Consider the following 23,501-nt stretch of genomic DNA (forward strand, 5'->3'; position numbering starts at 1 on the left):
TAGTTGTAGAATGATATTGTGGTTCCTGAACTCAATGCCTCTACCAATGAAACCTAACACACTGTATGCTGCCTTAACAGCACTATCCATCCGGGTGGCAATTTTCAGGGATCTATGCACATGGACTCCAAGATCCCTCTGCACATCCACACTACCAAGAATCTTTCCATTGACCAATTACTCTGCCATCCTGTTATTCTTACCAAAGTGCATCACCTCACATTTAGCTGCATTGAACTCCATTTGCCACTTCTCAGCCCAATTCTGCAGTTTATTCAAATCCCCCTGCAACCTGTAACATTCTTCCAAACTGTCCACTACTCCACCGACTTTAGTGTAATCTGCAAATTTACTAATTCATCCACCTATGCCTGCGTCTAAGTCATATATAAAAATGACAAACAGCAGTGGTTCCAAAACAGATCCTTGTGGAACACCACTAGTAACTGGACTCCAGACTGAATATTTTCCATCAACCACCACTCGCTGCCTTCCAGAAAGCCAGTTTCTAATCCAAACTGCTAAATCACCCTCAATTCAATGCCTCTGCATTTTCTCCATCAGCCTACCCATATGGAACTTTGTCAAAGGCTTTATTGAAGTCCAAATATACCATGTCAACTGCCCTACCCTCATCTACATGCTTGGTCACTTTCTCAAAAAACTTTCATATTTGTTCACACTTATACATTTTTAAAATACTTTGTTAGTTCCAATGCCAATGATTACCCAATTATTATAAAAGTGATGCAACATTTAACCTAACAAAGGCAGCTGCATTTGTAAGTTGGCTTGTTTCAAATCTACTGCTTTATTTTCACACGACGTTGAATTTCTCAGTAAACATCAAGGTAGAACCTGAAGTAATTTAACCAAAAGTAGAGTGCTTGCAAAACTGTTTTCGTAACAAAAAGCCAGTGCATCTGACCTCAGGTTTCTTGGTTTAAAGCTGAATTGATGTATATCTGTTATTAAGCTGGAGAGGGTTCAGAAGAGAATTACCAGAACGTTAACGGGAATGGACGATTTGAGTTGTAAGGAGAGGCTGGATAGACTGGGACTTTTTTCACTGGATCGTAGGAGGTTGAGGGGTGACCTTTTATAGAAGTTTACAAAATCATGAGGGATATAGGTAAGGTGAATGGCAGTAATTTTTCCCTTGGGTAGGGCATTTCAAGATTAGGGGCATACAAGTTCGTAAAATATAGAAGCCGAATTAGGCCATTTGGCCCATTTGAGCCTCCTCTGCCATTCAATCGTGGCTAATGTGCTCCTAACCACCGCCCCCTCACTTTCCTGTCTTCTCTCCATATCCCTTCAACTCATTACCAGTTAAGGATCTGTCTAATCCTTCATAAATTTACTCACAGTCCCAGCATACAGATTCACAACCCTTTGGGAGATGTAGGTGTCTTCAATTGTGTTTTAAATTTGCTATCCTTATCCGTAAATTTGTACCTCTCTTACTAGAATGCCCCACAAGAGGAAGCATCCACTCCGCATCTATTTTATCCACACCTTTTATCATCTTGAATACCTCCATTTTATCTTCATTCTTCTGAATTCCAAGTTTCACGGTGAGAGAAGAAATATTTACAAAAGACACGAGAGGCAATTATTTTACATGGTGGTTCGTGTGAGGAATTAACTTCCAAAGGAAGTAGTGGATGCAAGTACAATTGCAACATTTGAAAGACATTTAAATAATTGAGAGGGATATGGACCAAGTGCTGGCAGATGGGACCAGTTTAGTTTGGGATTATGGTCAGCGTGGGCTAGTTGGACCGAAGGATGAAGGGCTTTTGCCCGAAACGTCGATTTCGAAGCTCCTTGGATGCTGCCTGAACTGCTGTGCTCTTCCAGCACCACTAATCCAGAATCTGGTTTCCAGCATCTTCAGTCATTGTTTTTACCTCGTTGGACCAAAGGATCTGTTGCTGTGCTGGATGATTCCTATAACAAGCACTACCATGAAAATCTAGCAGTGATGAGTATAAGCAATTGAGTGTTGGCTTTATGGATTGAAACCTCAGTTTTTTTCCAAGTAAATCAGTAATTAGCTCTGACATATTCATGGCTATTTTTTTGGGTCTCATGCTGCAGATGATCAGTCGTAATTGACCCAATTCCTTTAGGTCTCTAAATTGGAATAACTGTTCTGTGACCTTTTCCACTGACATTGTATGAAAACCTAAAAATACACAATGGGTGTGAAATGGAGTAAAAATTTATTATCTTTCACTTAATACAAAATACATTGTGGATATACTGCCAGATCCAGCAGCTTCTGAAGTTAGGCCAGGATGGATTTTCAAATTTGCTGGTTTTCAAAGAAAATTATTCAGACATAGTTTAGATAGGAATGGTCTAACCCACTGAGTAGGGGAGAAAGGAAAAACCCTGGTGATGCAACAGCAGACTATATAAGGTCATGTCTGAACTGGTATTAACTTCAGTGAGAGAGAAGTCTCTCCCAGTTGCATCCATCAGCACAACCTAAGATGAAAAAGATCAATTTATTTTTTTAAAGTCTGGTTTTTAGATGGTTGATTTTGGGAGAGCACACCTTTTGAGTACAATCTTGAAACAGCGGGCAATCAGTTTAGTGCATGTTATAGTCTTGAATCTGACTTTGAAAGATGAGATTCACATTTGAAGCCCAATTCTATCAGTGACAATTTTATAATTTATACCCAGAAGGCATTGTTTTTGTAGATGCAAATTACTTGTTAATTAAAGATCGAATTTGGATTTGTCAAACTGATTAAAATCAGTTGTTTCCTGTCTACCATGTATTAGACAGTATAATTTTTATACTCTATTGTGATATTCCTATAAAACATTTCAAATTAAATTAACCTTTTAAGGTGACTTGGTTATGGTAGCATTCTCCTTGCAACTCAGTGGGTTACAGGTTTGAATCCTAGTCCATACTTAACACTCAACATCATTTAGAATATCTGGTCATTGTTCTGTCATTTCAGGAGTTTTGTGTTTGACTTGGTGCCATGTTTTTTTTTTAATTACAACTACCTGATTATATTTCAAAAGTGCTTTTATTGGCTGTAAGATGCTATGTGGCCTAGTTTATTTCAAAATATTGTTGTGCAGCATTATTTTTAAAATGTAGAATATAAGCAGTGAGTAGTTTGCAAATTAGTTGCTTTATTGTTGGAATTGTGCCAGTTAACCTCTACTATTTGATTATGCATACAGATATTTTGTTTCTGTACTCTAAAATGACCCATTCTAATTACAGGTTACACAAACACCAAAGTTGAAGGGCAAGAGACTCAAGCAACAACAGGTATTCAGATTGTTTTATTAATTTACTGCCAGCATTTGAGCCTAAATTTGATCAGAGATGACGAATCACATGACAGTGGTGACGAGAATGACTTCTTCCTGATTTTCCTGAGTTCTAATGTTTGTCATCCGTTTACAGTTTGGCATCTTAAATAGGAACATTTGCGCCACCATGCTTCCAGTTGCTTCCAAATTTTAATGTTGGACGTCGGTATCCAGTCCTTAACTCCTGCCAAGTCATTGCACAGTTTTCAAAATTTGGAAATGGCAATAACCCCATTAAAGTCATAATTCTAATGTTCTGCAATTTAATAATAACTCCATATAAAGAACCTGTACTAATGAGGTGACCTAATCAAGGTCTGTAAGATAAAAGTCTTCTCATTTATGAGGAGAGAAGAGCCATAAGCTTTGTTGTCACCAAGAAATCCAATAGGAAATTTAGAAGAACTTCTTCGCTCAAATACTTCAAATGTAAAATCCTTCAACACAGGCAGTGGCTGAAGTAAATATGATGGAGACGTTTAAGGTGAAACTGAACAGCCCAACCAAGTTAAGGCAAAGCTTCACCCTATCTGAGATTGAAGGGATAAATTTGGAGGAGGAGTGGGATGCTCCTTTCTTCCTTTGTGTGATTTGGGTGTCTGCTATAGTGTTCTAAGAACTGGAGTTTGTTTCCAAACTGTTTTTCTATGAGCAGCGATTGAACTATGTGGTACCAAACTCTATAAAGGTATGGTGTCTTTGTAGTTTTCCTTTGTTTTGATGTTCATATTAAATTTTTATTCCACTGTTCAAATTGAACTTTGATTGAAGAAGATTGGATCTACAGCCTATACTTTGAATGTTCTATTATTAATTATGACTATGTTTGGTTCACGTTGATGTTTTATGATTTCATTGTATTATAGGAACGTGAAGAGAAAAGACTAAAACTAAAAATAGAAAAGGAAGAGCGGGAGCGTGCAAGAGAGGAGGCCAGACTTGCCAAAGAACGTGCAAAGGAGGAAGCTAAGAGGAAAAAGGACGAGGAAAAAGAACAAAAAGACAAGGAAAGGAAAGAGAAAAAGGAGAAAGAAGAAAAAGAAAAAGCAGAAAGGCTAAGATTAAAGGAAGAAAGACGAAAAGAGAAACAAGATGCATTGGAGTGAGTTACTCGCAATATAAATGCTTGCTGGGCAGAAATGGATAATTATAGAATTTGCTTTATTTCAGTGGGGACTTGATTCATCTACAAAATTGTTGACATTGGGTGAATTTGTAAAGATTCATGTTAAAGTACTCCAAATTCTAGAATCTGAAACTAAAATAAAGTGACATTCTGTAGGCAAGTAACTTGTGCAGTTTAGTGTAGACTTATCAGACTGTTTATTTAACTTCATAGTTGGGTTAACTAATATTCTGATTTCACACACAATAAATATTTACTGTAATGTACATATCTAGGACGAATATTAACAAAATAGCAAGCAGGACTCTGCACCAAGTGCTGTTGGATCAATTTTAAGTCCCTCGATTAGGTAGATGGGAGTTCTAATTAAAAATCACAATCTGGAAAAACCACGTCCTTTGACTATTTCCTCAGTGCTGTATTGAGGTGTCACAGATTATTTGCTTGTTCATAATGAGGCCTCAACCCATAACCTTCTGACTCCAGAAATGTGTGTCATCAGCTGAACCAACTGACATTAAACAACTATTTATAGTAGTAGTAAGTGCTGATTAAAAATGAATTGAAACAAGTGCTGTGACATCTGAGTATTGTTTGCATTTGATATATCTAGCATCTTCAGTATCTTGCTTTTTTTACCCTCTATCTATTTTGTGCAGCATATGTTTCTTTGTTCTGTAAGTATTACCTGAGCATTGTTCGCCTTTTTTAATTTTCTTGTATTTTTTGTAATAGGGCAAAATTGGAAGAGAAGAAGAAGAAAGAAGAGGAGAAACGGTTGAAAGAAGAAGAAAAAGTAAATACAGATAGTCTCTTGGCTTTGCAATCCCTGACTTGTTGACGTCTCTGCAGTTGTCTTTTTTTAAACCCTGATTGTTCCCTCATCTCCATCTTTGTCAGAAGTCTATACAGACTCTCAGCCCTAGTAGTTCCCCAGAGCAGATCCATTCCTTTTCCTCTATTCAAAGGAGTACATTGCTGACTGTGCCTGCGATACAACTGGTTTGCCTTTTCATCGTGGCTGTGCTTTCTGAAGATGCTAAAAGATTCTTGTTGCACACGCACCGTTTTTTGATATGCCTTGCCAGTAAAAACAAAATGGCAACAACAAAATAACCATAATGGTTTTTTGCATCTGGGTGGCATGACTTCACTGCAGTACTGGCAGAGTACACATTTTACACATGTGCAGTGAGACCCTTTGGCATATCAGCAGTCGTATCTGGCTGGACCATATTCAGTGCCATCCTCTGCCAAGTTATCTCAGGATTTTTTTGGAGAGCATAGATAACCCCTTTTGCTTGCTTGTACATATGCATCAATAATTAACTATTCGAGTGTCCACTGCAAGTAATTCATTGAAATCTATTCCTATTCATAAATCAAAAAATCAATTTTCTGGTGGTACCTTGTATTGTGCACTTTAATGTTGTCTCTATTGTCTGTAGTTATATTGTCTGTTATTGAGGTGTACCGTCTTAAATATGATTACAGCGTTTAAAGGCAGAGAAAGTTAAAGAGATTTCAGAAATAACAAGATTCTTCCAAAAACCAAAGGCTCCTCAAGCCCCTAAGGTAAGGATTCTTTTCATGGACTAATACTTGTGCAGTTTGGCTCAGGTAATGGATTTGCCTGTACAAACCAGATTAACTCCTGATATTGTGTATGGTACTTCCTTTAATAACTTTTCAAATCTTTCTCTTGTTGTACCACGCCATTGGTCAAACCTGAGACAATCCTGTAAATAAAACATTCACAATGGGTTTCAATTTATTTATTTGTTTGTCCTGTGTTTATTCTCCTGTCCCAACTAAGTGGGCATTTTGGACAGAATGCTCCTTGCAAACCCAAGTTTTCCTATGTTATAGTATCTCAGTTGTCCCCTGTATGACTTATTTTAATTCAAATTGAGCACTGCTTCTGACAAGATACATTTTCATGCATGATTTTTAAGCTGGATATTAGACTCAACAAAGCTATTGAATCACTTACAATAGGCAGCACTCAGCTGCTGATGCTATACCAGCGTAACTTAACTTATCAAGTATGGAAAACAGGTGTTGTAGTAAATTCATATCCTTCTTCAAAAATACACAAGTTGTAACATTTTATAAAAAAAATCATGTTCAACCTTTTTGCACTGACAGGCCACAGCAATATATTTTGGAAAATTCATGGAATGGTTTTGTAAACACTGAAGATTAGTTTTGATGTCCATCTATTGGAAGTCAGTTTTATTTACATTTACCATATTGTTACTTGTTTTTGACTTGTGTATGTGACCACCTTTTTAAAACCGTTTGATTGCTACAGGGTTTATAGGTTGTAACAATGCATTTTTTTTTCATCTGCCTGATAAGAAGTATTATGCTTTGAGTTAGTGATACATCTGAGGTTGTTAGATCACAAGATATAGCAGCAGAATTGGGCTATTTGACCAATTGAGTCTGCTATGCCATTCAATCTTAGCTGATATGTTTCTCAACTCATTCTCCTGACTTCTCCCATTAACCTTGATCCTCTTACCAATCAAGAACCTATCTCTGTAAATACATTTAGTGACTTGTCCTGTGCAGCCTGCTGTAGCAGTGAGCTTTGCAGATTAGTCATGCTTTGGCTGAAGAAGTTCTGAGAAATTGATAAAGCAGAATAAGTGGGTCGAAGGTCATTCAACAGATGCACTATTAATGATGGCCTTTAATTCCTAGGCTCACTTTCAGTGGCCCCACTTTTTCCAGGGCTGGGACAACTTCATCTCTGAGCCTGGCACCATTTCTCAGTTTGTGCCTTTTGTGCTGCTTTGGGAGGCAGCAACTCCAACTACGGCTGATCCCTGACTTTGAATGCTTTATGTGGCCTGCAGGCTGTAGGATGGATTCCCTACTGTTAAAGAAAAATGGTAACTGCAGCAGTTGAAGTATTTCCCATCTAAGCATCACAGTGAGGTGCTAACCCTATTGCTCGTGTTCAGCCAAAATCTAGTCTCTAATTATCCCCAGTCCCAGTGCGGTTTTAGAGATGGAAGACCTACAGTTGGGAGGATAAAAATTCCTGTTTTGAATGGCAGGAGTTTAACATTCAGCCCCCCTTGAAGAGCTGAATGCTCCGTTATTCTGAGGTCACAGCAGATCTGATTTGTAACCTTATCTGCATTTCCATCATGTTAAACCACGTAGTGAAAAGTGTTAAAGCAAGAATGTGTCTACCTATATATTTCTTAGTATTCACTGAGTCTTTCTGAAAATGTCATGGAAGTAGTGTTCACAAAATCCCTGCAACGTAGAAGGCCATTCGGCTCATCGAGCCCATCCAACCTCCAAAGCGCATCCCACTTACATCAATCCCTTTACCCTACCTCTGTAACCCTGCATTTCTGATGACCAATCCACCTAATCTGCACTTTTTCCTCTTGTGTGGAAGGAAACTGGAGTATTCCAGAGGAAACCCAAGCAGGCTGGGCCAATGTGCAAACTTCACACAGACAGTGTCCTGAGGTTGGAATGGAACCTTGGTCCCTGATGCTGAGAGACAGAAGTACTAATCACTGCAACTGTGCTGTCCCAAAGACTCCACCCTCCGCACATTTTGTTTCTTTCCATTTTGTTTTGAGTGGGTTAGCTCTGATCTCAGAATTGTTTTGGTGTAGAAGGGAGCCATTCAGTTCCTCATTAGTAATAAAAACTATTAGTTTCCTTTTTGTTTGCACCTTTCATTTCTCTCCCTTTCCACTTAATGTAGACATTTACTGTCATTTTAAATTTTTGAGCTACTGCATTCCCCTTGGTGTTATTTTGAAAGTGTGTTATAATTGTTGAACGTGGCACCTAAAATAACAGCTGTAGAATTACCAGTGCTTATGTAAAATGCTTACAGACTATCTAATCATAAGTTGATCCATTTCTTAGACTCTAGCTGGATCTTGTGGGAAGTTTGCCCCTTTTGAAATAAAAGAACACATGGTCCTTGCTCCAACAAGCCGGATATACTTAGATCAAGAAGATCTTGAGCAGTTAGATGAATTGCTGGAACGTCAGAGTTATAACTCTAATTACATTAAAGAATTTCACAACCAGAAACCAAGAACATCAGGACCTACAAGTCCTAAAATAAGCATCACAGACACAAATTTATGCAGGTAAAGATGAAGTTCCATATTTCTCAGAATTTCAGTTGATTTTTTTATGAATTGGTGAGGAGGATGGGAGCAATTACTTTAAAAGAGAAACAATCTTCAGTGCTTTCTATGGCTACTTCACTTCAGTAAGCATTTTTTTAATAATGGTCTTGGTCTGCAGTACCTCCTGAACCCGCACTCTGAAAACATTCACTCTAATCAGCAGCCTTTTGTTGTCTCTGTTTTTCCCCTCTCTTTGTGTTTGAGGGTTGGGGCATGGAATTATGTTTGATTGGTCCACGCTTATTGCCATTGCCTTCTGCCAGATAGCTGACCAGGGCACTACCATGCTCTGAAAACAACAAATGCTGGAGATCACAGCATTCATGGAGAGAGAACAAGCTAACGTTTTGAGTCTAGATAACTCCAACCTCTGATAAATAGTCATTGAGACTCAATCTTAGCTTACTGTCTCTACATGGATGCTGCCTGACCTGCTGTGATCTCCAGCATTTGCTGTTTTCAGTAGATTCCTGTATCTGCAGTAATTTGCTCCAACACTATCTCGCTTTTATTTTCTGCTATTAGGTGTACTGGAAGAACTTACAAGATGATGGGCAATCTATTGGTTCAATCTATTTCAAACTTATCTATCTTGACCAATGAGTCCTGGTATGTAGGCCAAAACCAGGTCTTGGCTCATGGGTGGGGATGCTACCATTGCCTCATAAGACCTTCACCATATATCAGTCCACATTTATTTTTGCCAAAATGTCATCTTGGGAGTAGAGTACATCATTTTTGTCCTTTGAGCATGCTCAATCATTTATTAAGAAAAATGATCATTCTGTCAACTCTTGTTTATGTATTTGTGTATGCATTATGTTCTTGGCAGCAGTGAGTAACTAGACGAATTATAACTGCATAGCCTTTCTGGTAAACTAGATTTACTTGAAAGTTAACATTAATTTTACTTTTTCCTAGCGATGATGTGATTATGATAGACACTAATCTAAGTAGTGGAATCATTGAGCGGAGAAAACTTTGCAGGATGAAGCTATTGCAGTTTTGTGAAAATCACCGTCCTGCCTACTGGGGAACGTGGCAGAAGAAGAGTACGAAAGTGAACCCTCGGAATCCTTTGGCTAAAGATGAGGTAAGGAATGTGGTGCAGTGTTGATTGGGGACTGAAGAACATAAATCTGGGAATTCTCTAATTTGCCAACTTTTGACATTATATATACCACCTGAGTCCAGTTAGAAATGGTCCACTAAATGGACAGTTATCCTCTGAATCAGTAAAAAGTTATAACGATAGTGAATTCAACAATCCTAAGTGCGTGGATTGATTTTTTTTAAATCAATAAATAAAGCTTTACTTCCTGGAAAAGTGACTTCAAGTTTTAATCACAAACTGTCATGCTGTTCTGTATGATGAATAAGTAAGCCAGCATTTTCATCCTTTTTTTTAACCTGACAATTAAGACATTTGGAACTCGACTATTTCTGAGTGTACCTTATTGTCACAGGCTGAAGAATTATGATATTGAAGAGTCTCGATTGATGTGATCTTTAATCAGTTGTGGTACCTTGAGATTTATGAAGTAATCAGAAGTGATCTGTTGGCTTTTAATAAACTGTTTCCTAATGTTTGCTTGCTTTCATTTAGAGTGGAGAAGTAGACTGAGCATCAAGTTTCACCATCTTAGTTTAGTGACAAAATTGTAGGAAAGTTTGAGGTGTAGGGGAGGAAATTATTGTCACACTCAGAAAGCTGTCATCTTTGATAACTTTTTTTTTAATGTAAAATGGATAGTGCTTGGATTCAAAAAGAATTGCGAGGTATATAATTTACCTTGGCTTTACAGAAAATGGTGAAAACAGTGTTTTGTTCCATGACATTATATGATAATGCAAAGAATACATTTGTATCTCTACTTGTCTACGATTCACTAATAATTTAAATTGAGTTTGCATCTGATCTAATGATTATGTTTAAATTTATCCCTGTAGCAGTTGTTGGATTATGAAGTGGATAGCGATGATGAATGGGAGGAAGAAGAACCTGGTGAATCTCTCTCCCACAGTGAAGGAGTTAGTATAAACATTTTACTCTGATTTAACATGAAACATTTCACTGTTTAGTGGATGTCTCCCTAAATAATTCTTATGTATGTGATAAACTTTTGTATTTTAATTTAATGGAATAACTTGTGCTTTTCCATCTGGTGTTAGTAATATGCAGAAATGTGCAGGACTGGAGAGATTACTGAAATTCATCTGGCCAGTCTAAAGATTTTTTTAAATAGATGCTAAATACTATTTCACATCCCCTCCATTTTTTTGCTAGTTCTACATTTCTAAATGTAGGATGTGAAATATGTTCATTTCATTTTTTTGTCAGTTGGCTTGTGTGGCTAACTGGATCTTTACTAACCCAATGACTGTGTCTCTTAATTTTTGCCTGTGAAATATTTTGGCATGACTGTGTGAAACCTGATGTATACACTCCATTTTGTTCTGTCCCCTTTTTTTTTAGTGGGCAAGATGTTAGGAAGAATATGCTGTCCTGTTTCTGTGCTATATCAGGGTAAATGGAATCTCCACAATTTGATCAATGTTCATGAATCACAGTTTATAAGATTTGTGCGTCGTCATTGATTAAGGATCTCTGTTAAGTTATAGAAAAATTTCACTTGCACTAAAGAAGATGATAAGCCCTGGATATCCATGAAAACCCTACTGTAATTAACTAGAATGAATTGTAGTTATGAAAGTTTTTGAAGCAGAAATCCACTATAGAGCCATCACTGCAAAATAGCTGGAAAACCTTTCAAAATGTGCAGTGGCCCACGAATTTCCTCTTAACCCATCCTTATTTCAGTGCTGACTGGCTTGTGCATTTTCACCTTTTATTTTGCACACGTTGTGAAATACACAACTTCATGTTTATATGCAACATTGTGTGATAAATATAATAGATTCAAAATTTCATTTGAGTTTTGCATGCAAAAGAAAAACTTAATGTATGGAGATGTAATTTCTTAGCTAGGACCCTGAAATGTACTAGTAATCCAGAACTTTATTGTTGCATTTCTTACATCTTGTTTAGGATGATGATGATGAAGCAGATGATGAAGATGATGATGATGGATTTTTCGTCCCTCATGGATATCTGTCTGAAGGAGAAGGTGCAACTGATGAGGTAAAGGTTTGCATTAGATGCATTGAAACTTGTAGTTGAACATTAAGCCTTAATAACAAAACCTTTAGGATCGTCTAATTTTTTCATGAACAAAGGAACTATAATGTTGTACTATACAATGCAGATTATTAACTTGGTTCAATTCATGGTCTGCTGCTTTTCTGGACCAAGTTGGACAATCATATGAATGAGTTTAAGAATGGGTGCATTTTGATCATTGGAAATGGATAACAAGCTTATGTGAATATGGTTGTAGTGTTCTTGTGGCAAAATAGCAGCCTAATGCATGGGTTTGCATTAACCGGTCATTTAAATGATGTGAGGATGGATTGCCCAGAAGTCCCTTTTATTGCAGGGGGAGGTGAAGTATAAAAATGGCTAAGTCATACACTACAAATGTAGAGGGCATTGATGGTACCTAGACTACCCTGTACCATTTTGTTCTCTTAAAAAGAGGAAAATGTTCTTTGGACCATTTGGTCTTCTGAGAAAATTTTGGGCCTAAAGATTTGTCGGGCTAGGTGTTACGAGGATGTTTTTCCCAGTTGAGAAATCTAGAATGAAAGGATTGACTGTTTAAGGTGTAGAGGCATCTCTTACAACGGTTCTTAGTCTGTAGAAATGCTTTCCCTTGAGACCAGTCATAAAATACTTGTGTTGTTGGGTGTATTTTTGATCCACAGGGGGGTTTTGGAGAATCTCAGGAAAGCAAACGTAAGATAGTATTCTGTTGACAGTTGATCAAGCTTGAGTAGCCAAATCTCTCATTTATGTTTCTTTGTTCTCTTTATGCCCCATTTGAAATCAGGGCAGAATAACCAGTGCAGTATATGTACTAGATGATGAATTGCAGTAAATCCAGGAAATGACTATTGAGTTCAATGTTTGCTTTGTTCAGGAAGGTGAAAATCCTGAAAAGCAGAAAATTCGTCAGAAGATGAAGGCGAAGGAATGGGATGAATTGATGAGAGGAAAGAAATTTCAGGTCCTGCAGCCTACCCTGATCGGATGTTTTTGGGAGAGCGACAATAATTTATTGCAAAGCTCAGCCATGAAGATACTTCAGCAATTTTCAGTCTGTCTGTTTGAAAATCAAATGGAGGATGAGCAAATACAAGAAATACATAATGGAAAATTAAAAGAAGAACAAAGTAAGGACATTTCATAAGCATTTTAAGTCTCACACCTAGAATTTGAAAGGCAAAAGATTTGGAAAACTATTTTTAATTTGCAGTTGTACCTGTGACAATTCAAACTTTGCTGCATGCATGTTAAAAAAAATTTTTGCTAAAGTAGCTGGTAAAAGATTAATTGAAATGCCTGTGATTTGAGGGAGAAAATGCCTATTTGTGCTTTTGACTGAAGATTGTCTGAACAGTGCAATGGTTTTACACAAGCATGGTCTTTTTATGGCTGATCAAACCTTATCCAGATGTTTATTGGACTCCAAGCATGGTGTGATTTGGCAATTGGAGGCTGTATAAATAATAAATTCTGTAGCTGTTCGGTGGTCCAGAATTGATTCTGACTGAAAAAAGACACCTGTTGGGACCTTTTAATTTTCCCTTATGGAAAAATTTGCAACAAAAATACTAATTCAGGGGGAACGCCAACATTTATAATGCATGAAAATAGAATGCCAATTGTTTGGCAAATGAACTCGATAGTGGTGTTGCCTTGGAAATGCATCCATTAAACAAACCTGAATACTTAACTGAAATCAGCAGTAATGGATGCAATGCCTGTACCAACCAGAATTTACTTGTCCAGAAAGAAGTGAGTAGATTATCATTCCTCAGTATCTGCAAGGGCTCCATTCCTGAGAACCCCTGTGAATTGTAGAATTTGCTGAGTGTAGAGTTCATTAAAAATTAAGATCATGAGGAAAAAGTCTTTTTTTTTTTGCCTTGGGTTGTTAATTTTTATTGTGACTTCTTTTTTGGTGCGGAGAGGCACATGATTTTGTGAATACAAATAATTTACTGTAGGTGGAGATGAAGCCCAGGGCGAGAGAAAAGAGTTTGACAGACAAAGACATTATTGGTAGCCAGGGAAGAGGAGAAGTTAAATAGGATATACATTTTCCTAGTTACTATCAGTTTTGAAAAAGGTGTACTGGACTCAATGTTAACTCTGCTTTCTCTCCACAGATGCTGCTAAGCTTGCTGAGTATCTCCACCAACTTCAGTTTTTGTTTCATATCTACAGCGTCTCCAGTTCTTTGTTTTCTCTTGTAGAATAAATGGGTCTTTTTCATGCTGTCAGCATGTCTGTGAGTCGTGTGTCAAAAGGGTTAGTGCTAGGCACTCAACTCTTCGCAATTTATATAAATGATTTTGATTAAGGTACCAAAAGTATGGTAGCTAAATTTCCTGATGATACATAGATAGGAAAGTGATTTGTGAAGAGGACATAAAGAGCTGACAAAAAAATCGATTATCACAGTGGCTTGCACTAAATCTAAAGTACAGGTTAACAAATCTGAGGAAAGCTAGGACCCTCTGGTTGTCTAGTTGACATAACTGGAAAGTACTAAGCAGGGTTGACCCAAAATGACTGTCCGAGGCACATTTGTTATTGGGTGTACTTAATGGATTCAAGACTCAGTGGGACTGAGACATCTCTAATCAAAACTTTGCTATTCTGTTCCCCAGTGTTTGCTAATTTAACTGATCAAAACGCTAGAAAATTGCAAAACATTGTTTATTTTCCTGATAGCTACTTTGGTGATAGAGTAGGGAAAATAACTGAATGCTGTTGGGTATTGTCCATTTACTGTCAAGATTCAGAGTTTATTCCAATGCCCTCCACTTTATACCTCTTGGGCTTCCCAATGACAAATAGCTGCTTAAGCAAGGATTCTAAAGGCTTTTCATGCTTGTGGAGGGAGGCGAAACCTTTTCAGAACTGCAGTGAGTGGACTTCATTATTGTCTCCGGGTCCCATCCCAAAGTGCTTTGTAATAAAAAATTTTTAGCATTTGACTGTTGTATGAACCAGCAAGGCATGGTCTCAAGATTAATGAAAGATACATCACTACATAATCTGATTGCAATAGTATTTCTAAAGGATGAGTCTCTGGGAAGGCATGGGATGCCCTGCTCCTCAAATAGCATATTTTTATATTCAGCCAAACAAATATATCTCTCAACACGCACTATTTCCTCTGGTAAGTATCAACATAATTTTTTGTTTGCTTAATTAGCTGAAGTGGTGTTTTGAATCTGTAGTTTTCTGACTTGACCAAAATTGCAGATTCCTCCAGGTTTGTTATTTACCCTTGCACTTCCTGATCTTGTTCTGTATGAGTTGCTCCTAAGACAGCTAGCCTATTCTTACCTACTCCCACTTCTTGTAACAAGGATTCAGCATTCATCTCTATCCTGGCTTATCAGCAATCCCATTGCAGTCAGTTGCCATCTATTCATCCTTACTTCTCCCTCCTCTTTGGGCCACATGGTGGCTCAGTGGTGACCACTTCTGCATCACAGTGCTAGAGACCTGTGTTCGATTCCAACCTTGGATGATTATGTGGAGTTTGAGTGTACTTTCTCTGTTGGGTTTCTGCTGGGCGTTGCAGTTTCAGTAGTCTAAAGATGTATTGGTTAGGTGGAATGGGATAGGATGGGTTGGGGGTAGGATGCTCTTTGGAGGGTCAGTACAGACTTGATGGGCCAAATGGCTTTTTTTTTCTGCACTCTAGGGATTGTATGATTCTGTTCGTCTCCCTCTACCACCATCCTATTATCAGCTTAAATAGCACATTTTCTCAGCTACTTTCAGTTTTGACAAAGGGTCACTGTTCTCCACAAATGCTGCTCGACCTGCTGAGTTTCTCCAGCAGTTTAGATGCTGGAGATCTGGAATAAAAACGGCATCCTTTTTTATTTTTGGATTTTATTGAGGATGAATCTCATTTTGGGTTACAAAAAATGCCAAATGTTGCAGTTGTTGTAAATCTGAAATAGGAAAAAAAATCTAAAATATTGGTCAGACCACATTTGGAGTATTGTGCACATTTTTGGGCCCCATATCTCAGGAAGGATGTACTGGCCCTGTACTGGGTTCAGAGGAGGTTCATGAGAATGGTCCCAGGAATGAAAAGCTTAACATATGAGGAATATTTGAGGACTCTTGGTTTATACTCTTTGGAGTTTAGAAGGATTGGGGGGGGTAGGGGAAACTCTCATTGAAACTTTCAGAATACTGAATGGCCTGCACAGAATGGATGTTGGAAAGGTGTTTCCCGTTAGTAGGAGAGACGAGGACCTGAGTGGACAACCTTAAAGGAAAAACCTTTTCGAATGGAGATAAGGAGAAACTTGTTCAGCCAGAGAGTGGTGAATGTATGGAACTCACTGCCACAGATGACTGTGGAGGCCAGGTCATTGAGTATACTTAAGACGTAGATAGATAGGTTCTTGATTGTCATGAGGATCAAGGGTAGTGGGGGAATGGAGTAAAGAAACTTATCAGCCATGATTTGAATGGCAGAGCAGACTCAGTGGGCTGAATGGCCTGATTTCTACTCCAATGTTTTATAAGCAGGTCAGGCAACATTTATAGAGAGAAAGGGTCAACATTTCAGATTGAGATTATTTGCCACCGAAGTTTCTCATTTACAGATGCTGCCTGACATTTCAAACTTAGGTAAAATAAACAAAGCCAAACTTTTACTGACTGAGAAATTACTTAATTGTATTATTGCAGCATTGACCTTGAACACATTTTGACCATGTGGGCCTTTATGTCCTGCCTTGCAATTGGCAGTAAGAGTTCATTGGGTGTATAGAAATTCACCCCTCTGTAACTAAATGTGTTTTTTTTCCTTTTTAGTATTAATAAGCCTGCTTCCACTTCTTCATGGAAATGTGAATGGCAGAAAGGCCATAATCAAAGAATTTCAGGAATGGTACAAACAGAAATCTTCTGCACACATGCTTGCAATTGCTGCTTCTGATTCCTCGAGTCCCCTAGGATCTGATGCCTCTAGACCTCAGACTCCTACAGTGGATGATGACTTGACCATTCCATCCAAGGCAAAATTGCAGCGACTTATTTCAGAAAATGGAGTATATGAAAAAAGAACAGCTTTCAGGCTGAAGTGTTGGTATGTACATGAAGAGGTGTTGAAAAAATTTAGGATGGAGAATCTTCCTGTTCCAGGACAGTGGCAATATCTCACACAAGTCCAATCTGCAGTCAAGGAGGAAAGTACCATTCCAGCAGCAAGTGGACAGAGTGTTCCTTGTTTGGGAAGGAATACAGGGCAATGTGTAACTGGTTCAAGCAAGAGGAAAACTGCTGGAAGTATGTCCATCAAACAGTTTATGCACAAGTTTGTAGATGCTGACGGTCAGGTAAGATCTTGTCCTATAAATGAATTACATTTTAGTTTTCTTCAATGTTGACCCCTTGTATGCTTTCTAATTTAAGAAACCTCTTTTCTCCTCACTTCCACTACATAATGAATAATGAAAAGGTGGTATTTTCCTGAGGAAATCTGTAAGCATTTTATATTAAAGTCAAAAAGTGGCCATTAATAGCAATGAACAGCGGACAAAGTTAGAATTGATTAAGGCAAGTATTTTTGTGGTTTCTGGAGAATGAGGTATCAGGCTGTGGTAACAAGCACTTGCTATTAATGGGCTATTAATGAAGTAACATCTGGTGTTGGGCAGAGTAATGGGTGGTGAGGTGAGCAATGTCTGATGGGGAGGATGTTCACAGGGCATGCCATTGGGGTGATGGGAGAAATTCAGCAAGGCATACAGGAGTGGTCAAATCTTGAGTCTTAAGAAACCTAGCTCATAGTTGAGAAATGTGTCTATTATGCAACTTCTAAGGTGGCAATCATGCAGGTTACTGGAGTGAAGTCAAAAATACATGGATATTCATAGGAACTTGGATTCCTTACCAAAAGAAAACTGGAGACAAGTTGTGACAACTAGAGAATTGAGCAGCAATTTCTAGGTGAACAGAAGTGGTCGAAACGTATTACAAAATAAAGTCAGCAGAGTCTCAGAGGACCACTGACCTGCTCTCATTAGACAACTGTTGGTGAGTTTAAACTGAAGGTCTCTATGTTTTAGGCAAGAGGTGAGGTTAAGAAGATTGGACCTTTCATGGTGACCTCAGCCAGTACAGGAATTGAATCCACACTGTTGGCATTAGTATGCCTTGCAAATCAACCATTAAGCCAACTGAGCTAACTGGCCTTCGTAGAACTTAAGATTGGCTTCTGATTGAATGCTGGCACTATTTTTTTTTCCTGAAGTTGCCCATGTTTAAAGGTGAAATAGATACGAGGAAGTGATTGCCTCTAAATGGGTTTCTCCTTTTACCAATGTAGTGCATGTATTAAAGCAGGAAATTATGGAGCTGGTGCACTGGAGAAACATTGGAATTTTGTTCAGTTGATGATTCAAAACTTCTAACTAGTATATTTTAAAAGCTTTTGGACATCCCAAGACCCTGCTTCATTGTAGAACCTCATCAAGGATTTGTAACCCGTTGCAATCAACAGGAAGTCCTAAAAGTGATAGTGTGTTACTGTGGGAAGGATTGTTGCTCAACACAGTAGACATCCCTGCAGTATTAGCTAGGTACCTATACCTATATTCCTTTTCTGAGATTAAGGCAGAGTACTCTTGTGTTAATATTACTGTTAATTGGCAGAGATTAAGATTGTCCAAACTTGTCACAAATCCGATTTATGTTTTGGTGGGATCTGAATCTGACTTGATCTTACGACCAAGAAGCCTGCAGTGAAAACATGGAATATCTTGACATAGAGTCATAGAGATATGTAGCACAGAAACAGACCCTTTGGTCCAACTCGTCCATGCTGACCAGATATCCCAACCCAATCTAGTCCCACCTGCCAGTACCTGGCCCATGAAGATGGAAAATTGCAGCTCAGTTCAATTCAGAGCTATTTCTGATTGTACTCTAATCTACTATTGCTAATTTATTGATCTTAATCTGAACAAAGATCAGTTAAGAAAGCATAGCAATACTCGCATTCCTCAGGAAGCTATGGAAATTTGGTATGTTTCCTCCCACAGTCAAAAGATGTGCAAGTTAGATAAATTGTCAATGCTAAATTGCCCATATTGTTCAAGGATGTGTCGGCTCGGTGCATTAGGGGAAATGTAGAGTAATAGTGGCAGAGGAATGGGTCTGAGTGGGATACTCTTCAGAGGGTCGATGTGGACTTGTTGGGCCAGATGGCTTGTTTCCACACTGTAGGGGTTCTATGAAAAACACTTGCAAATTTTTATAGATGGTATCATAGAAAACATCAAACGGCACAATATGGCAACTTCTCTTCCCAAAATTGAAATAAACTAGTGTTAGTGAATACAGTCTAAATAAACTTTTTTTTTCTTTCCTGTTGTTGAGTATCACCAATTTCAAAACTCTTTTACAACCCAGTATTTAGACTCAAATTTTTCCATTATGTGCACCAGCTGATCGTTGAAAGTGTTTAATTCTGCACATCCCTCCACCAATTTTATCTCTACTCTTTATATCCTAGACCACACATCAGCATACTTAAAACCAATGGCTATTGATGCTGAATGTAAGCAGCAGCAGGTCAACCACTTCCATTTCAATATTTATCAACTAGCTTAGATGTGTTTAGAGACTGTTGGTCTTAATTCTAAGTATTAGCTGGAGCTCTGGTAAACTCCTTTCTGGCAGAATTTGCAGATTTAGGGTTTCTATGTTGACATCATTTCCCTCCAGACAGCCAAGGATTTTGAATTTCTATATAATAGTGAAAAGTCCACCAGTGTTCCACATATTTAGCATATTGAGTAACAATTGAAAGCTATTTCAAGACTGAACATTTAAGATATATGAAAATATGTATTGATGGAATAGACCACGCAGAGCTTTGTCCAATTGACTGCTCAAAATGTGACGAGTTTGACCTTGAGTTGAAGAGACTCCAAATCTTGAAGGTGTGGTGTATGTCAAGGCATGGTTTTGATTTCTACTATTATCACAAACTGTAAAGGGCAACTGGCATTTGATTTACCAGCATCTCCTGAATAATTTACATGAATTTTACTGTATTATGCCAAGCATATTTTTTCTCTCCATTCAGTGTTGCAGGAAAGAAATACTTGCAGCAAAAGAGAGACGTGTGGAACACTTTAACAATCTGTCTCTAGATTGCATTTTATGTTCAGTAAAATATTAAGTGTAATTAAAACAATCAGCTGTTTTTTCCCACCAGAGATAAGATGTTTCAGTTTGACTTTGTTCACTCCTTGCTATGATTTTTATTAAGCAAGTGTACTTTGAAGCTTATTTTATACACAACAGGTTTCTGTGATGCATCTCTTTTGCCAATGTTCAGATAACACTGGAGATAATATTGAAAGAATGGATTAACCTTGTGATGCATTTGTTTTCCAGGCTGAAGTAATGGAGACAGATGGTTTTCAGGCAGATACAGAAGAGGATGATGATGCAGACTGTGTAATTGTTGAGGTGCACACGAATAATTTGGCTCCAAACAAAGAAGGTACAGAGTTGACTTTGTTTTTTTTAATGTAAAATATCCTCTATTTCAAATTGCTGCAGTGACCAATATGGAGAAATGTTTTAAGAGGACTGAGGATTTTATTTATAGACAAACCTGTATGCATTATGTGATGCATCCTTGTGCCCTTTATCGTATACCCATATCTTTACTATTATTTACAGACTCAGTCTTAGTGGTAAGGTTGTCTCAGTTTTGTATCTACTCTTTTCTATTTTATCATCTCTCTTTAACCATCACCTACTTTTAACTTGTTGCCAGGCCATGTTTAGATTAACAAGGTAAAAACAATGACTGCAGATGCTGAAAATCAAATACTGGATTAGTGGTGCTGGAAGAGCACAGCAGTTCAGGCAGCATCCAACGAGCAGCGAAATCAACGTTTCTGGCAAAAGCCCTTCATCAGGAATAAAGGCAGTGAGCCTGAAGCATGGAGAGATAAGCCAGAGGAGGGTGGGGGTGGGGAGAGAGTAGCATAGAGTACAATGGGTGAGTGGGGGAGGAGATGAAGGTGATAGGTCAAGGAGGAGAGGGTGGAGTGAATAGGTGGAAAAGAAGATAGGCAGGTCGGACAAGTCAAGGAGACAGTAACTGAGCTGCAAGTTTGAAACTAGGATGAGGTGGGGGAAGGGGAAATGAGGAAGCTGTTGAAGTCCACATTGATGCCCTGGGGTTGAAGTGTTCCGAGGCGGAAGATGAGGCGTTCTTCCTCCAGGCGTCTGGTGGTGAGGGAGCGGCGGTGAAGGAGGCCCAGGACCTCCATGTCTTCAGCAGAGTGGGAGGGGGAGTTGAAATGTTGGGCCACGGGGCGGTTTGGTTGATTGGTGCGGGTGTCTCGGAGATGTTCCCTAAGGCGCTCTGCTAGGAGGCGCCCAGTCTCCCCAATGTGGAGCAGACCACATCGGGAGCAACGGATACAATAAATGATATTGGTGGATGTGCAGGTGAAACTTTGATGGATGTGGAAGGCTCCTTTAGGGCCTTGGATAGAGGTGAGGAAGGAGGTGTGGGCACAGGTTTACATCTTCGAGACACCCGCACCAATCAACCAAACCGCCCCATGGCCCAACATTTCAACTCCCCCTCCCACTCTGCCGAGGACATGGAGGTCCTGGGCCTCCTTCACCGCCGCTCCCTCACCACCAGAAGCCTGGAGGAAGAACGCCTCATCTTCCGCCTCGGAACACTTCAACCCCAGGGCATGAATGTGGACTTCAACAGCTTCCTCATTTCCCCTTCCCCCACCTCATCCTAGTTTCAAACTTGCAGCTCAGTTACTGTCTCCTTGACTTGTCCGACCTGCCTATCTTCTTTTCCACCTATGCACTCCACCCTCTCCTCCTTGACCTATCACCTTCATCTCCTCCCCCACTCACCCATTGTACTCTATGCTACTCTCTCCCCACCCCCACCCTCCTCTGGCTTATCTCTCCATGCTTCAGGCTCACTGCCTTTATTCCTGATGAAGGGCTTTTGCCCAAAACGTTGATTTCGCTGCTCGTTGGATGCTGCCTGAACTGCTGTGCTCTTCCAGCACCACTAATCCAGTACATGTTTAGATTACATTACATTACTTAGTGTAGAAACAGGCCCTTCGGCCCAACAAGTCCACACCGACCCGCCGAAGCGCAACCCACCCATATCCCTACATTTACCCCTTACCTAACACTACAGGAAATTTAACATGGCCAATTCACCTGACCTGCACATGTTTGGACTGTGGGAGGAAACCCACGCAGACACAGGGAAAACGTGCAAACTCCAAATAGTCAGTTGCCTGAGGCAGGAATTGAACCTGGGTCTCTGGTGCTGTGAGGCAGCAGTGCTAACCACTGTGCCACCCACTAGGTTTTGTCTATTTTAAACACAACTGCTTTTCCAATTATATCAAAGCTGGTCTTTGGTACTGGGTTTCAAATATCAGTTTTGTTTCATGAAACATAGGTGCCACCTGCAATGATGACACTGCCTTGGGTACACTTGTATGGGGAGATTAAAGGTCAAACATGTTTCTGTGGTTTGGGTGTTGTAACACTTACCTGGGTAAAAAATGGTAGATTTGCTCCCTCAAGGACAATTTCAATCACAAATGTGGTTCACTATTGTTACTGATTAAATTTAAAAATCTATAATGAACTGAACTAGAATGTTGCACAGTGGAATGTGAACTCATGTTGTAAAGTTATTAAATCATTAATTACAACTATACTGTTGAACCCTTGGCTGGTTCATTTGAGCATTACATTTTCAGGTTGTTGTTAAAGAATATCTAATTTCCAGAATTTTGATTGTTTACTAATGAGATGCTTATTTTTTCACTTTCACCTGTTCCTCATTCCCTCAAATCTGCCTCCAACAACCTCTTTCCCCCCCCCTCCCCCCACTCAGAGAATAAGGAGCAAGTTGCAGATTTATGTGCTGGATTGGTAAAGAGTGAGGAAATGCCAAACAAATCTGGCTCTGGACTGGTCAGCAGTGAGGCAAACCCTGTAATGTTGTATTGTGGTTTAGCAGCTGGTGATGCGCAGTCCACAGAGCCAAGCTCAGACCTGACCACTGAAGAGATGATGGACATTGAACCCTGTGAAAATGCTGCTGTTAAACTTCCAACAGACCCTGAATTGATTTAAGATATATATACTAATAGCTGTATGTATGTAGTCTACTTTTTAGAAACTTTTTAAAACCTTTTTCTGTATCATTTCGTAAACTTTGACTTAATACTTGAAGTTCTGTAAAAAAAAATAAATAAAATGGCACTTTTGCAACAGGTTTGTAACTTGATAATTTAAAGCAAGTAAAATCACTGGCTTCTCTAACCACACTTGTAACTGTAGAATGTGAAAGATGTTTGTATAATGGTTTTTTTTGCAACCTTAGTGAGCTGCGAGGAGAGAAGTTGACCCAAGGGAAAGGGGTTTAAAATATGGCTGTCTGAGCTTGCAAACCCTAAATTTCAGCTTGTGGCCTGATGAGGTTATGATCCCTACGTTTGGAAGCTCTCACTTAAACGATACTATCATAGTTTCATTCCAATTTATTTCAGCTGACATAATATTGCTTTCTATTTTTAATCGGGCTATTCAAAATTTGCAATCATCGGCCATGAGAAATTAACTCATTTGTAGATGGATGTCTGTTCTGAAC

At 38.9% G+C, this 23,501-nt stretch overlaps 1 protein-coding gene across 6 annotated transcripts in view; it reads left to right on the plus strand.

The window, feature by feature from the left end:
* The window catches only part of chaf1a (chromatin assembly factor 1, subunit A (p150)), a 54,445-nt gene extending 31,323 nt beyond the window's left edge, over window positions 1–23,122 (plus strand). For 5 of the 6 annotated variants that reach the window (XM_072593844.1, XM_072593846.1, XM_072593848.1 and 2 more), the window contains 12 exons: window positions 3,260–3,307; window positions 4,218–4,453; window positions 5,213–5,273; window positions 5,972–6,052; window positions 8,384–8,613; window positions 9,577–9,748; window positions 10,606–10,686; window positions 11,705–11,797; window positions 12,696–12,948; window positions 16,634–17,157; window positions 20,228–20,336; window positions 22,743–23,122. In XM_072593844.1, the coding sequence (XP_072449945.1) occupies window positions 3,260–3,307; window positions 4,218–4,453; window positions 5,213–5,273; window positions 5,972–6,052; window positions 8,384–8,613; window positions 9,577–9,748; window positions 10,606–10,686; window positions 11,705–11,797; window positions 12,696–12,948; window positions 16,634–17,157; window positions 20,228–20,336; window positions 22,743–22,984 (2,130 nt within the window). In that variant the 3' untranslated portion in view covers window positions 22,985–23,122. The remainder of the gene's footprint in view (window positions 1–3,259; window positions 3,308–4,217; window positions 4,454–5,212; window positions 5,274–5,971; window positions 6,053–8,383; window positions 8,614–9,576; window positions 9,749–10,605; window positions 10,687–11,704; window positions 11,798–12,695; window positions 12,949–16,633; window positions 17,158–20,227; window positions 20,337–22,742) is intronic. The other variant, XM_072593843.1, reaches the window with a different exon arrangement.
* The last annotated feature ends 379 nt before the right edge of the window (window positions 23,123–23,501 follow it).

Source organism: Chiloscyllium punctatum, chromosome 24 (genome assembly GCF_047496795.1).
Source record: "Chiloscyllium punctatum isolate Juve2018m chromosome 24, sChiPun1.3, whole genome shotgun sequence".
NCBI classification, from domain to species: Eukaryota; Metazoa; Chordata; class Chondrichthyes; order Orectolobiformes; family Hemiscylliidae; genus Chiloscyllium; species Chiloscyllium punctatum.